Raw genomic sequence first — 17,233 nt, forward strand, 5'->3', positions numbered from 1 at the left:
AATATATATAATAGTAACATATATAATAAGAATAAAAAATAAATATATATATATATATATATATGTATATATATATATATATATATATATATATTATATGATTCGTGTAAACAAAGTCAAGCGCCCCAACGGCACGTTTTTCTCTCCTGTAGGCACGACGACCCCTCATCCCTTTAAGAATATCGTAGAGAATAACACGATAAGTTTGAGATTTTTAAATCAGGAGTCGACTGTAATGATCACTACTGTTAAGGATATTATATATATTTTTTGTAGAAACCAAAGACCATATACACACGCGCGAGTAAACTCAACACATGCACGTACACATGCGTACATATGCACGCACGCAGCACGCACCGACATAAGACATATACATCATACGGATCGTTGAACGAGCACGTCGCGCAGTTGCGGCAAAAAAGCGTGACCTTTGCGCCGGTTTTGAGCGGACTCTTCACACGGATAAGTAATGCGTAGTCGCGAGCGACGTGTAGGATCGACATAAAAATTGAAAAAAAAGAGATTATAATTATTTGAAAGATAACTTATTACTCAAAAAGCTTCAAAGAATTGATATTTTAAAAATCATTTTTAATTTTGCTAAGGTGGTAAGTACGTGCTAACCGCGAATTATATGTCGAGATACCAATCATTATTGTACGGAGAACTTTCTTGCTTATTCGTGATAATTAGCGCAAGTCGGCGCGTGGACACTTCCTCGACAGCCCGACGATCACGCTCGTTCTCCCGTTCCGTTCGACGCATTCATCACGCTTCCGCTTTACAGCGGAAGTCATACTAGTTCTCGTTCGTCGTCGGGTGGAACGCGCGGGAGAAGATTATCACGAAGGCACAATTAGCGTTGGGCGTCAGAGATTTTTAATGAGAAATTACATTCGTAAGCGCACGCGCGTTCTTTAATTTAATTACCGTGTTAATCATTGATGCTTCAACGGCACGCGCTACAGATTTCATGCGTCTCGAATTTATTCAGCTTGCCGGATAATTTTGTAGATTGAAAATTATTTGACAATTCTACTTAATCCGACAATTTCTAGTCACATTCGAAAGAGATGCGTTAGTAAACCAAATATTGAAATAAATAAAACAGTAAATTAAATGACGAATATAATAATGTCATAAAATATTCTTTCAATTCATTAGTGTCGATCCAAAGCGTGCTCGCAAAATCGAAATTGTTATTGATCCCAGTCAATTGGTAAAATTTCTGAACCTCTCGCGCGATGTTCCGTCCGTGTCGATAGCCTTTTATCAAATAATTAAACTTTATTATTTTTATCGCGAAAATTATTTTATCTCTGTTGTCTGTGTTACACTCTTTTGCACTTGAATTTGATTTATCATAAAATTAACGAGGTTGCAACTGACATTTTTAAATTGCTAATCAAATCGTAATTATGATATCTATTGCTTGCAATTATAAAGTGCCACGACAACAAAATGAAGCCCTGCAGAAAGGAAAAACGCAGACGCTAAAAAACGTTAAAACGCGAGATTTTTATTTGCTGTAATCCCAGTAACAATTTTATCGGCTCGGCATTGTTAAATGAAAGCATTTGTATCAAGAAAAAGTTTAAGGAATAATTCAGCACGTGCATGCATGAGATATATTTGAATTTCAATTGACCAAACATCGGCTGGATCATTGTGTCCGATGTTCGGTACGATTTTTTTGCCTACTTATTGTTACTTTATCGCTATTATCATAATGAAGCTGATTATTAATTATTATTCTATTTGCTATTTTCACTATTTTCATTATTTTATCATTATTATTATATTTTATTATTATCATTATCATCATTATATTATTTAATACGTTTATTATTTATTAATTGTAATGATGACCTATGTGTAATAAGTTTTGCCAAAGAATCCGTTGAGAGAGCAATATTGCATAAACGTTTTATAGTCTCCATAGGAGGAAAAGCTGATGAAGAGCACAAAAACAATTGTAATACGGAATTGAATATAGAAGATACGAAGAGAAAAACGACTGTGTGCGGCATTCGAGTGATGAGCGGAATTGCGAATTCGTTTGTTGCGAATTATGTATTTGTTAATCGGAAATTTCGACTCGAACGCCGCAGCCGCGCATTTTTAATCGAGCACACACGACTATCTCATTTTATTTTATTTGTTCCGTGTGATATTCTTGTTCCGTGCGCCGCTCTTGCCGAGTCTCGCTGTTGATACTTGCAAACAAAACTCTGTACATCCTTTTTAAATAAATATGAGGTTTATATATGAAATTTATTTTAACATCTAATACCCTAAATTTTCCATATATTATAAATAATATTTTTAAATATAATATTCGATTAATTGTTGAAGAAATCAAATATAAGCAATCTGCAAAAATATTTTCAAAAATAATACAAGGAAAAAATATCTTTAAAACTTAATATTTCTTCTTTTCTCAAATCATCTAGATACTAAAAATCTAAAGAAAATTATTTCCATCCTGCTACTATATTGCATATGTATTATAAAACATAAAAACTAAAGATATAATTATAAATGATATCACTACTATCAATTTTGTTATATGGAGTTGTAAATATAATAAACATGAAAATACAAATAAACTTGCTGAAATAAATAAAAGTGAATAAAGCTATTAAAAGCGAAACCATTAAAGCTATCTTTTTTTTGTAAATATAGTACAATATAAAAATACTTTTTATTCATATCGAGATCGATATTTTGTAAAACAAAGTTACAGCATAAAAATTTATTGATAATTCATGAAAACGTGCGTTTAACGACATCTGTTCCAAATAATGTACACTCTTATGTAAACATATATAGAGAAAAAAAATCAATAATTAATATAATTAAAGAAAAAACATAGCTATAATAAATTATGAAAGACACTATATAGAGAAAAAAATATTGCATTATATCAGCTATATTTTTATATAAAAATATTCTTTGTTTATTAGCGCACTGTACTGATGGCAATGGATCTCTAGTCGTGAACGTGCATTTCTCCCTTATCGGCGTTATGCAATTAAGATACCATATACAATAGTGTAAACTTATAGTGTTGTCTCCGTTCTATAAAGATTAACTATTAGATCAATTAGGCGTGGGTAAGAATCGATACAGATAGAATGTAATTATTTTCCTTTTTATATAATATCATTATTATGTTCAATAACATATACATTCCTGAAACATTCTTGTAAAAAATAGATATTTACGTATACATAAACAAGCAGAATGAATATTATTTTATGTTTCAATGTCCAACTGCTCCTTATATTCGAAATTGTACAACTGTCTTATCGTTAAATAATGAAGTAGACATACACTTTATTACTTTTACGTTTATGCTTCATTTATTATAAACGTAACTTTCAGCACCGCCCCGTCCGAAACCTGCAATCACAGCGATCATTTCATTATGCAAATCTGTAATATTAGAAGTGCAGTAAATATTACTTAATTTGGAAACAGTATAAAGAGCAATGAGATACGCACATAAATGGATGGAATAAGGAAGATGTATATTAATTTAATATATTAAATGCAGGACGGCGATGTTCTACGAAGGGTTTTGAATATGAAACAGTTTTAGAGGAAACGAAGCGTATCGCTCGAACCGAGACGAAAATTTCCATTTACCTCCTGGACCGAACAGGGCTGAATAGCAAGGGTGATTGCAGTAGGGTTTCCCTTCGTGCTCGGCATGACCCCCGGGTGTTAAGGTCTTATTGCATTTCTCGCAGCGTAAACACGAACCGTGCCAATCTTTGCCTAAGGATGTCTTCCTCTCGGCTGCAACACAAGATGAATGTTAACGCGCGCGTCCCGGTGTAACATAAAAGGCGGTACACCGCAACGAAACTAGTCACGCTTTCCATATTAAATTTTATGTTTCTACGGTAATGTGGTATTTGTATTAGAATATCATTTCCTTCCTTTGCCGCAAAGATCGCTGCAAGAAATAGAAATTAGTAGACATGCATATTATTCAAAAAGAATGATGAAAAAATATTTTATGCTAATATAATATATTAATGGAATAATATCTGAAATAAAATAAAATAATTAAAAATCTGAAAGGCGAACAATACAATGAAAAAATATTCTTATTTAATACAATAAAAAAGACTAATTTATCTAACATTATATTAACCATCATTTATTTTCAAGAAAACTTAAAATGAAAGAATCAACTCCATGTGGCTTGAGCACATTGCCGCATCGCCTCGTCTGTATCGCGGATGATGAGAATGATAAGTAGATGATAGAATCCTTCCATTAACAATTTCATAATTAGAAATTCCAATATTGAAGTCCCGATGGAATCGATCGTCGTCTGTTATTCATTAAAGGCGCGAATGCGAAACATGCTCCGAACTTGTTTCATGTCGTCGACGGATTTAAAAAAACTTCATATGCTTCACATTATTCATGTACCTCTCTTAATTCCCAAATGCATCTGCATGCAATAGTGTGCGTGCGAAAGAGACACAATAGAGTGTCGAAAAAAGATGGAATGATAATAAGAAAGCAATGAGTTGATTTAACTTTTTTAAGGGAATTGAGAATTTTGAAGCATTCCTTCAGATATTAAAATTTTCAATTTATATATATTGGGTTCGTGCCGATTTTGAAGGAAAATTGAAACGCAGAAGATTTAAATTTTAGTATACATTTATTAAATTATATAGGTTAGTCGGCACGAACTTTCCGGACAACCCAATATTATGTTTTATTTTTAAATTAATTCAAACTTATAAATTCTTATAAATTCTAAATATTGGTAAAGATTATAGTTGTCATACTTGAAATAAGATAGATTTATCTTTTAAAAATTGTACTATTGCCAGTTATTCAGATAAGATTAATCATATGAGATCAAACACGTTGATAAAGACAAGTTCTCAATTTGCTAAGAGTCATTGACTCTGTGACACGAATAAGTGCCACGAATAAAATATGATTTTCGAAGCTTTTTATATTAGCCTAACATTGACATTTCAATGACTTCTAATATCTTCTTTCTTATGTGTATAAGCTGTCACGCATAACAATTTGACAGAAAAACTCGTGAAAACCGAAAACCGATTTTTCTTTTCTTCCGTTGCGTCACAGCATATCGCCATTACTGCATATCAAATCTACAGGAGAGACAAAACTGAGGCAAGAACCACAGCAGGACTGGGTGGTTGCATTCAAACGCTTCACCGTGTCTAAGAAGAAGCACAAAGGGCGGTAGCGCCAGCGAGGGAAATTGGAAAATGACGAGACGAGCGCGGTGGGTGCATCAGCGAGGAAAGGATACGTCGATGAAAGCGAGGTGTAGCGGAGAATGAGGAATAGCAACGTATGGAAGAAGGAGAGAATGAAAAAAGAAAAATGAAAGAGAGGAAAAGAGAAAGAGAAAGAGAGAAAGAGAGAGCGCGCGCGCAGTGTATCGTGGGTAAGAAGGGTACGTGCATAAAGGGCCATTAGTTAATTAACTCCTAATTATCTGGCGATGGAGAAGCGAGTGCATAATCGTCAGCGGCATTCGCCGAGTTGCGCATCGCACCGGTAACGTGCGAAAAGGCAGAGACAGTAACGTATGTACGAATCGTTGCGCCCAGGCGCCAAACAATCGGCCTCCGTCGCTGATTGCATAGACCCTCGGAACATCATTCCCGGTCCTTACGTCTCTTCGTTCTTTTTATCTCTCTTCGTCGACGGAGACCATCCCTTTCACCGCAATCCGCACCCATGCCTGCATCACCCGCGCTCATTTCCTTTCAACCGCCGTCCACATCATCGTGTCCCTCTCCCCTCCGGAGCCTCTGCAGCTTTTACCTCCCCCCCCCCTCCCTCCTCCCCCCTTTAAGAATCCCCAGAAAAACCGCTCGGATCTCAGATCTCGCATCTCGGTCTCTTCTCCCTTTTAGCGGGGGTTGCGGTGGAAGCCGACCGACTCTTCTCTTCGTGGTTCCTCCTACTACCTTTTCGTACTGCGACTACGAGACCTGACCATTCTTCTCAGCAAACCTGTTTCGTGTGTCTGTGTTATTAGTATCCATGCGCGCGATATACTATGTTTCCTTTGTGTTATCCTCACGGCTGGACGGTTTATTGTTGCTGTTGCACTCGGAGCAACTCCGTGATTTCGACATAGTTTTTTCTTCCTCATTCAGTCATCTCTCGTGTTACGATTATTTTCTTTCTTTTTCTCTGTTTTACTTTGCATTAGCATAATAGTTCTCTATGCGAGATGTTTAAGTATTATGCATAAATTTATTTTTTGTATGTATACAAAATAATAGAAAAAATTCGACAAAATATAAACATACAAGTGTAATATAACTGCTTGTGCAAAAGGTTCCAATAATTTGCATGTTTTTGAGCATTTTATGCAAAAAAAAGTGACATTCGTATGTTCTTGACGCATCAGAAACGCAATCTATTTCCATTAATGGTCAATGGATTTAAAAAAAAAAAAAANAAAAAAAACAAACAAGATGCATAACCTCGATTAAAAATCGAGCGTCTAAACGCAAAATATGTGTGCGCGATAATCTTTTTAGAATCACTTATTTATTAATAGAATGGAATAAATGTATTAGATCTTTTTGTAGCTACAACAAAAAAATATCTTGAATTTCGTAAAAAAGTGTACAATACCATAGAATTGTTCGTCCACATTGTTTATTTATGAATAGAATTACTATGCGTGATGCGCACTTTAAAATGCATAGTCGATTATAGATAACGTTATCGCAGCAATTTTGTCAACTAACTTACGATACAAGTATTACAACAACCAGTATAATACCGAAGTGCATTTAAGAAGGTTTCGAGGTCGCCTCCTCGTTTTCAAGAAGTAACGTTGATAACGGTTGACCAATTTTCAAAATAAAACTGATTAAAGTCGAATCGCACGCAAAGAATATTGCGTACAAATCACTTATTATGAAATGAGAGTGCAACGTTACGCCATAGACTTAATTTCATGTAAATACGGCGGCGCCTTCTCTCGCAGGTGCTGCAGCTCCTGTTACACAACTATGGATTGAGTTTATTCTATAGAAACTGACTGGATTACTCATTCACTATACTCGTAGTAAATTGGAGTCTGTATGGAGTGAAACTGACATAATGTTTGCTGTAGTGGATTCCGAGGTCGTTCAATGATATCATTGATGTCGTCAGCGCTCGTTTATCCATTTCAAGTATATTTATGTTCTTTTGTTACCTTTCTTAATCCAGACACAATAAGAGTTGATAAGAATATTTCGTACTATAAACTTATCTTTCATAGTTTATCAAAATTTTTTAGAAGAGTCAAAGTAAAATATAGGTAAATAACATGCAAAAGTTAAACATTGACGTTTCACAATATCATGTTTCATTTATCAAATGTGACTTCTGCTTTCAGGAAGACTGAAATGATAATATAAGGATATGACTGTATAACTAATTTTGAATAAAATTGATGCAAAACATAAAATTATGTTTCACACGCGTACATCGCTTTAATCGTTTTCTATTAAATGACGCATATATGTACTTAGAAGTGGATCGTGTTTATCATATAATACGTTTATCAACATAAGATATTTCATAACTTCTTTTCTATTCACTGTGTGCTATATAGATAATCAATGTAATATGAATAATTTATTTGTATTTACAATATAAAACAGCAATATCCAAAAATTATGAAAAATTAAATTGTATAATTATCAGCGTTCTTTACTTCCACTTTTGTATACATATAAAAACGACATGAAAGAATAATTCGAATATAAACATATATCATAAGAGTGAAATTTGATCTATAAATCAAGATATTTCATTTCGGTAACTTTCAATACTACGGATAAAATGACCTTTGCTCACGATGATTAGCTTGTGCTAAACAATTGTACAAAGTACAATTCTTCGTATCAACAGTATCGAACATTCGGCTCAAATAGTACTGGTTTCAATATTTTGTAATTGTATTGATATTGCAATAATAATCGTCATCTTACCGAAATACACTGGCTTGTCGCACTTTGGACAATTCGGCATCTCGTTATGTGTCGTGAAGAACCGGCTTCTACTTCAACGAGGTTGTCTGTCCGACAGAAGGATGCTCTCAGCAGCGTGGTCAGACGCGTACTGGCCGTGAGAGCTTGGCAAGGTAACGCAACACTCTCCAGTTGATTGAGTATGTGAACGTGTGTTAAGACTAACGGCTTGTGTACGAATACACGAGAGCTTGACCATGGCCGCGTGTGTTTAAGCATCGTGCAAATGTTACCTGCTCATCGTTATATAATGTACGAACATTTATCGTGTCTGCATATATGCATGGAAAGAACAATTTGGAAATGTCTAAAAATTTAGTTGAATACAACTTTGACAATATACTAACAAACAAAGACATTATACTAACAAAATAATAATATAGGACTCTCAAATATAATGGATAATAACGCAAAAAGTTTTGACATTCTAGCAACCGACTTGAGTGTCCAATATAATTATTTTGATGGTCCAACAAAATTATTTTTAAATCTATATCTATCTCAATTTTTAGATAGCAAACTCTTTTTGTGCATTTTATTTAAATCCACATTTTAATTAAAATTTGTTTCAATAGAAAATATCGAAATAATTTTGAGATTAAAGATCTACTAAGAGAAACTTTAAATTAATAATAAAAATAAAATTGGTAAATAAAAAGAAAGCAGAAGAGAGAAATGGAGAATTTAGGACACCTTGTACATGTACAGATATTCGAGCAATAACGGAGAGGCTTACTCGAGGCTTGAGGCTTCGTTCAATACGTTCGCTTACTTTCTTTGGCTGAAGTAATCCCGTTAGTTATTGTTTAACAAATTCGTTATCAAAATTGTGCGACGCAAAGGTTCACGAGTATCCAGATCGATAGTTTGATTATGCGCGAATAACGGAACTGTTCGAAGTATCGAACGACGGAATGCACTCGCTTCGAAGGTATTTACTCATAAAACTGCAACGCGATACCCGCGAAATTAATTAATTATCGGAATTTGGGTCGGGGAGCTACGCCGTGCAACGCCAGAGCGTAGCCAGAGGGCGATGTGGGAAATGCCGCTGTAAATTTTGGAATTTATTTTAACGAGATTATACAAATATCTGGTCGAGAGTTATTCGCTATCGTTCAAAAATTCAACTGCAGTCTTTACTTTTTATAATGTGCATATATACATATTATATGGACGCTCTAACAGAAAAACGAAATTTTTATCTGCTAATAACAGCTGCGAGAGCAGAAAATGTTGAAAATCCGAAAATATGTGTAATTATAAGTTAATTAGTTATTTACAAACTACAGAATTTTATTGTAATATCATGTTAATTTACATTAATAATTTCGACCAAAGCTATTGATGCAAATTAATATATTAAAATAAAATCGTATCAAAATAAAAAAACACTAATCATATCCTTTACCACATCCGGTTGAGGTGATTAGATTTTCGTTAATTACGCGCATTGTGCGTTAGTTTCTCACAAGCATTAGGGAGTCTTGGACCGATCAATTTATGCCGTTGACGCAAAAGAACGGAAAAATCACCATGCAAGAATACGATCCGGATCATATCGGGCTCATATTAGCGATCGAGAATGGGGAATTTGATAAGGCGAATGAAATTTTAACGAGTGATAGCGAAAATAAATATGTGCGTCCTGTGGGTACTCTTCAAGTGACAGCCCTGCAGATAGCTGCGTGGCAAGGCAATATAGATCTATTGAATCGACTCTACAAGAAAGGCGCTGACATAAACAGCATAGATAAAATTGGCAGATGTGCCCTTTATTACGCCGCATACAATGGTAATACTGACGTGACAAAGTGGCTCCTTCAACACGGAGGTTACATCGATGTCAAAGTCGGTATCTATTTGTGTACTAAGGACATCCCATATTCTTCACTGACAAAATCCTATCTGATGGGAAAGAAAGTTCGTACCGCGAAAATAATTCACAAATTTGCACTGCAGTAAACTCTCTAAAACTTTGTGAATTGTCACTCTGAAGAATGAAATCTTACTCTTTAAGATTGAAAATTGAGCTACTTTTTTCAAGACTGACTTAATTTTCACTCTTTAAAGTGAGATTTCAGTCTAAAAAATTTAGAAGAAAGAATGAAACACATCAGGAATTATGTTTTTGACGTTTTAGTTGCCGTTACCCGTATGCTGGGGAAGAACGCCATTGCACGAGGCGATAAAAAATAATCACGCAGACGTCGTGCGCGTTTTGGTGGAAGGCGGTGCGGATGTAAACGTTAAAGACGAACGTCTGATTACCCCATTGCTCTTAGCAGGAAGCGCGGTGAATCGCGATGATCTCAATGAGATGACTAAGTTCGTCGAGATCGTTAGGATCCTGGTTGCCGCAAAGGTGTTGGTTAACATTATTCATCCGGACACAGGTATTAGTCAATAGAGCGTTATGCAATATTAGAACCGTGATGTATCATCGTTGCGGTTTATACTTACTAAAACTATTATTTTTAACAATTTCGAAGCTTCGAAAAATATATTTGTGCGAATAGAAAAAAATGAAAATATATTCGAAAGTATTTGTACATTTTTTAATGAAAAATATATATTCGTTACTATTAAATATATTAAAGTAATAATTATATAATTTTGATTCTTCAAAGCTTCGAAGAAATATTAAATATTAAAGAGTTTTAAAAAGAAACATCGAAGTTCGAATGTCGAAGCCTTCGAAATAAGCCATCAATCCTATATTTTATACCTTGTTTATATCTGATCACAAATCCATCACTATTAAAAGAAGTCTAAAAAATATTATTTACATATTATTTGTAAAACAATATAAATATACATTCAATTCTGCTAGGTACTACTGCTTTGCACCACGCGGCGATGTTAGGCAGTGCAGACGCGACGAAGATATTACTGTTAAATGGTGCATGGCCAACATACAAATGCAAGAGCTCCGGAAGCACGCCTCTTCATATCGTCGCGAGTACAGGGAGTATTGAAACACTAATGGTTCTACTTGAAGCAATGCAATGTCATAATATTGATATTGATACGCGCGATCAGGTTAACTATGTCAGACACTGTAGTTCAAGAATAATAAATGCAATTACAAGGTGAAATTGTACATTATTCTTATATACGCAGATCAATCGTACAGCTCTTCATAAAGCATCTTATCAGGGCCATCGTGAATGCATACAAGCTTTAATCAGTCATGGAGCTAATTTAGCTGCGGTGACGAAGACTGGTGTCACCGCTGTTGATGCTATATTCGCTCATATTTCGCGACCATTGACCTTTTTAACAGATATCTTGGATTGTTGCGTACGAACGACCAATAATTCTTCTTTGGAAAAATATGAGAATGTAAGGATCTCTTTATTTCTCTCATTAAAGGACTCCTTACAGATACAGATATCCTATTTCTTATACTGCTATTGCTTTTACCAAATTCTAATGAATGGAATGTCTGTCTAAAGATCACGGTTGACTTCGGTATATTGACTCCAAAGCACCAGATGCAAATGGCAGTGGTCACGGCCATTATAGCTGCAGCTTCGGATATAAGACAACTGACAATATTACAGCATCCACTTGTGGAGACATTTCTCAGACTAAAGTGGGCGAGATTAAGAATACTTTTCTTTCTTCTCATACTTGTACACTTTCTCTTCGTTATTTCTCTCTCAGTCTACGCCATAATATTTGTACATAATGACGCCGACCACATGGTGACTCGAAGAATCCTAGCGATTTGTTCTTGCATTCTTTTGTTCCACAATATGATTCAAGTTATATTAGAACCCAAGTAAATACACTTCCGAATAATGAAAATTTGAATTTTTTATTGATTTTTACTTGACATAATCTTCTTAAATATTCCAGGCATTATTTGAGACAATTTGAGACGTGGCTGTCGTTTATATGCGCCATGCTATCCTTAGTGACATCGATAGCGGGCGAGTTTGTAAAGTGTTCAAAGGAAGAAATAAAGTTTCAGCATTGCATGCATTGGGTACTACATTTCATCAGTATCGCAATTTTGTTGAGTTGGATGCAAATGATGTTATTAATTGGCAGAGTTCCAATGTGGGGATATTACGCACTCATGTTTTCTACCGTGTTGAAGAATATTTTAAAGGTTAGTCGAAGTAATTAATGTATCGATTTTTTTTAGACTAAATTATTACTACAATGTATACATTTTACAAAAATTCAATTACAAAGTACAAATACAATTAGCATTTCAAAACTCTCTGCCTTATAAATTCATTTTTCGTTTAATGCAATAATGACTTTAAATCTTCGTGGTCACATCTCATGAGAATTTTATGTTGGTCACATAGGAGGTAAAATGACCCCAACATTTTAATTGATTGTCGTATTTATTTTTGTTTTTTAAAATCACAAAAATTACTGAACATACTTTAAACATTGTAGAATATAGAAATGCAGTGACTTTTTAAAGTTATCAATTTTAATATATTTAAAAAAAAATCGCAAAAGCTAACGGAACAATATGTGGTTGAAGAATATTTTAAACTTCGGCTAAATAACAGTTTAAGTCCCGTTTAAAAAAAGACCTTAGAAATATAAAGCCTCACATCTTTTTGGAATCCCCAGGTGAGCACGAAGGTTTAAAGTCATTATTGCATTATTTATGTAGGGTATTTTATAATAGATATATTATATAACACCGCGCTCGTAGAGAAAGTGAGTTAAAATGAATAGAAGTTTTTTTATTATTTTGCGATTTTTGCAAAAATTAATAAGAAATTAACTAATAAGTATGTGCGAATGCATGTATTTGTGTGATTCAGTGGCAAAAAACTGCTCAACGTTAAATATTATTGACTGTTGCTAGAAGCGCGTTCTTCTTAATGTTTCGTTGTGCGTGACAACTATAATCATTGCGTAAAACTGCGTCTACAAGACTTAAGCCTTAAGTTGTAAAAAATTGAATAATTATAGACAATTATTCTTCTCACTACGATTGGTCAATTTCTGAAGAATTAAAGTTTTACACCTCAAAATCTCATTGTAGACGTCGCTTTGAAACCAAAAATAGAAAAACGTAAAATATTAAGCGAATTGATCAATCATAGTAGGGAATCTAAGGTAATAAATAAAAGTTTCTTTTTATCATTTTTTGATTTTCGTAATAACTAATGAAAAATTAATTCATAAAGATCTGCAAATCAGAGTGCATCCGCTCAACTGTTGTGACGAAGGAAAGATAGCTTAGCGTAAAACTCATGGCACGTACAAAAATGTAAGGTAGTCAGAGAAACGTAATATTATTGCTTTAGGTTCTCTATTGTGACTAATTAATAACAATACCTACTCTCTAAAATCTTTGGAGTAAAATTTAATTCTAAAGAATGACAAAGAATGAGCTTTCACTTTTATAAATTGACAATTGAGCCACTCTTTTTCAAACTGGCTCATTTGTCACAATTAAATGTTGAAAAAGAAGAATGGCTCAATTGTCAATTTCTAAGAGTGAAATTTCTTTTAGAATTAGATGCCATTCCAAAAATTTTAGAAAATATTATCAAATATCTTGTATATAAATAAAAAATTTGAGCACAAATTTGAGAGCTGTCATAATTCGAATCATTATCAAAATTATTTTTGTGCATATTCATTAATTTCAAGATTTTATTGTTCGTTATCAGAGTGTCACAAGTGATTCTCGCACTTCTTACGACAAATTCTTTAACTACATATGTGAGCATATGAATATAATCAAACAAATAAATTATTATAAAACGAACTTTAAAAATAGTGTCAATAGATATCACATCAAAATTTATTTTACGCACTTTATTTTTGCTATTATAACGATATACATTTGACTTTTTAGGTTCTCCTGGCGTTTGGTTACTTGATTGTTGGATTTGCGCTGAGTTTTGCTGTGTTATTTCACGGAAACAATCAATTCGACGATTTCTGGAGAGCTATAGTAAAAACTGTGGTAATGATGATGGGCGAATACGAGTATAATGAGCTATTCGAGAGCAATTTTCTATCGGTAACAAGCAGAATCGTGTTTGTCGTCTTCATCATGCTTGCTAGTATCGTTCTGATTAATCTTATGATCGGTCTGGCAGTCAACGATATTCAAGGTCTCGAAAAGGAGGTAGGTATGATATATAATATTCAGAAATAAAATCGGATCTCGTTCCGTTCAATATATAGATATATCCTCTTAATTGCTAAAAGTTAGCAATTGAGCTATGTATATATAACAAATATGCAGATTAGTCAGGATTAATCAGCATTGGAATTAATATTATGATATTAGGGCCACATACGTCGATTATTGAAACAAGCGGAATTTGTCGCACATTTAGAAAGGGTGACATCACATCGAATTTTTCGTAGCAATTGGCTACATCCCCGTTTAAGAATGCTATTGCACTCGAGACGCGATATTCCCACAAAAATTACGTTGGTCTCTCGTGAAAATCATTTTCATCATTTTACGGAGGCGCCTCCTAAGATTTCCGCCGATCTAATAGAAGCCTTATTTTTGTTAGCCACCAAGAACAATAAGTATGGATTACAATTTATGCAAAATATATTTTTTCATACTTACAGTATCGGAAATTGAAACTATCTAACGTAGCGCTGTATTCTTTTTTAGTTTAATGGATAAAAACATAGAAACTGATGATATGAAGCTGACTTCTATACTAACCAATTTAGAGGAACAAATCCGGGAATTGAAAACATATTGTGTGTACAATTGTCGTAATTTGACAGATCGAAGATTCTCAAAACGACGTGGACTCAAAAGAAAACCTGTCCTGAAAAAAAAATGTATAAATACTTAATACATTGCATGTACTTGTAACATTATAACCATTTTTGGTATGCTGGATGTTAGCCTGTAGACAACAATATTTACGATCATTAATTAAAGTGCTATACAAAAATTTAATTTTACCTTATTACTACACTAAGAGAAAAATGTACTAATTTATTTTATACAAGAATCACAAATTTAATTATTATTATTTTTTATTTAGCAAATATTTATTTTCCGTAAATAAAATATATTAGTATATTACTCAAATTATTTATTAAAATTTAATATATTTTTTCTCAGTGTACGTATCACATTTATTAATACAAAACAACATATTTTCTATAGAATAAAATTTGGAAAGCAAAATGCATCTGCACACTTACACATAATGGTAAGTCAGCGATCTGTCTTATCTTCTCAGTGAAATTACGTCTAGAGACCTAACAGATATATTATACAGATGTCACTACGAAACTAGTTCAAATCATTCGAATTCTTTGCAGCTATCCGCCTGGAATCATGATTCAAGCATTTAACGAATTTTAATTTCCTCGGTACAATTAAATTTTCATTATTTATTCACGTTGTCTTTTTTTCTACCATTCAAGTAATTCGATTTCGATACATTTATGATATTAAAGACATAAAGAGACCCGAGTTCTATTTTTAATTTCATTAAAACATAATTTAGAGACGATGATCTAAGGCGAAATCTAAACGTAATTGATAAAGTTGAATTATACAATAATTAACGGTATGTAAAACGCTAGATCATCGTTTCGTCGCATCCAACGTAATGTTCGAATGCGACACGCGCTGTCGTACCTCTGGATATATTCCGGTATTAAAGATTTTTTTTATTTTTCAACCATGATATGTATTTAACTGGCTGGTTTTGCGTGTTCATGTCTCCATATATCCGACTACTAAATAGCCGCGCGTATTACTCGCGATGTAGCAGCAGCAGCAGCCGAGAATTACGCAGCCGAAAAATATTGCGGAGCATAAATTATAAGCCGGATAAGTATATTTGCAAAATGTACGCTCTTTCCCAACGGTATATGGTATGGCAGCAGCAAACTCCCACTATAAAATGTGCAATTTTGCTGTCTTATTCGTTTCTAGTATTCCTATTTAATCCTTTATTACGTATAGGAGCTGGATAATAATTTTATAGAATTCTACTAATGATGCAATGAGAGATAAAAATCTATACCATAAAAAGTACACTGAGAAAAAAATATATATCCTAAATTTTAATAAATATTTATTTGAATAGTACCAACTAAACATTTACTTACAATAAATAAATATTTACTTAATAAAAAGAAGTGATTGTTAAACCAAATTAATGTTTTTTGTATTATAAATAAATATAATTTTATGTTTAATAAATATTTAGCTGGTACTATTCAAATAAATATTTATTGAAATTTAGGATATATATTTTTTTTTTCAGTGTACAACGGAATTTTATTTGAATTCTGTTTCGTGAAATGTAATCAAATTATACTTTATTACATCATATACAATGAATCGCAATATATGTTGAAATGTTTAAATATTCGCACTCATTTTTAAGCGTACATTAATCATGCTGTAGTCAGTACTACGATAGATCCATTGCATTCGTAAAGTTTGCGAGACTAATTAAAAATTTATTAAAATTATGAAAGAGCTGCACTCGTAGAGTGATGCGGCTAAAATTTAGTTTAGGCGACGATGTAAAAAGGAACAACGGCGACAAAAAGCGAGAGTCGAAAAATTCGCTGAAAGAGACTCGCGAGAGGAGGCCGGCTTTCATAGGCGATGCGAATTTAGATGCTTTCATGACGTATTAAATTCGCTTGTATGTCGAGGTCCATGTATATGTTTCAACGGCGTTTCAGCAGCACGCACTGCGATTCGGTGGTATCGTCGTAATTTCGGAAGAGCGTCGGAAACATGCGGCGCTGTTTTCTCTGATTTTATGTTGGAAACACGGACTATTCCGGATTTTCCCTCTCGACTTGTACATAATTTTTAGAAATACGAAATGTGCATACTCAATATGATCTCTCTGCATGAACTACCATACAAAAGTATAGAGGAAGATTTATACACGTGGCAATACCCTCTTCTCTTTATCGCGCGCACAAATCGTATTGGAAAAGTAGATATAATACGACCATTTCGATACAATTGTATTAGATAAAAAAAAAATCTTCAAACAAGATGAGTGTAATTTTTTTTTTGAGAAATCTGCAGTTACTTAAATTCATTGATGAATGACTTATAATATTTTCTAACAGCATATAATTTTCAAATAAATAAAAAATCGGCAAATAGGAATCAAACGTAGAAATTATTGCGCAAAATTAGTTAATTAATAAAAATATAATAT

At 33.4% G+C, this 17,233-nt stretch overlaps 2 protein-coding genes across 2 annotated transcripts; one reads left to right on the top strand and one right to left on the bottom strand.

Moving 5' to 3' along the window:
• Positions 1–3,364: 3,364 nt before the first annotated feature.
• Positions 3,365–8,058, bottom strand: LOC105619853 (cysteine-rich protein 1-like). Its single transcript, XM_012201371.1, has 3 exons — positions 8,019–8,058; positions 3,655–3,807; positions 3,365–3,408 (listed from the first exon to the last, which is right to left on the bottom strand). Exons 1-3 carry the CDS (start codon positions 8,056–8,058, stop codon positions 3,365–3,367), a joined length of 237 nt encoding a protein of 78 aa, XP_012056761.1.
• Positions 8,059–9,593: 1,535 nt separating this feature from the next.
• On the top strand, positions 9,594–14,875 carry LOC105619991 (transient receptor potential channel pyrexia-like). The gene is made up of 9 exons (XM_012201502.1): positions 9,594–9,980; positions 10,201–10,453; positions 10,891–11,099; positions 11,181–11,402; positions 11,516–11,844; positions 11,922–12,177; positions 13,903–14,178; positions 14,344–14,594; positions 14,686–14,875. The coding sequence occupies exons 1-9, from the start codon at positions 9,594–9,596 to the stop codon at positions 14,873–14,875; spliced, it is 2,373 nt and encodes a 790-aa protein (XP_012056892.1).
• Positions 14,876–17,233: the final 2,358 nt, after the last annotated feature.

This window comes from Atta cephalotes (assembly GCF_000143395.1).
Source record: "Atta cephalotes unplaced genomic scaffold scaffold00023, whole genome shotgun sequence".
NCBI lineage: Eukaryota > Metazoa > Arthropoda > Insecta > Hymenoptera > Formicidae > Atta > Atta cephalotes.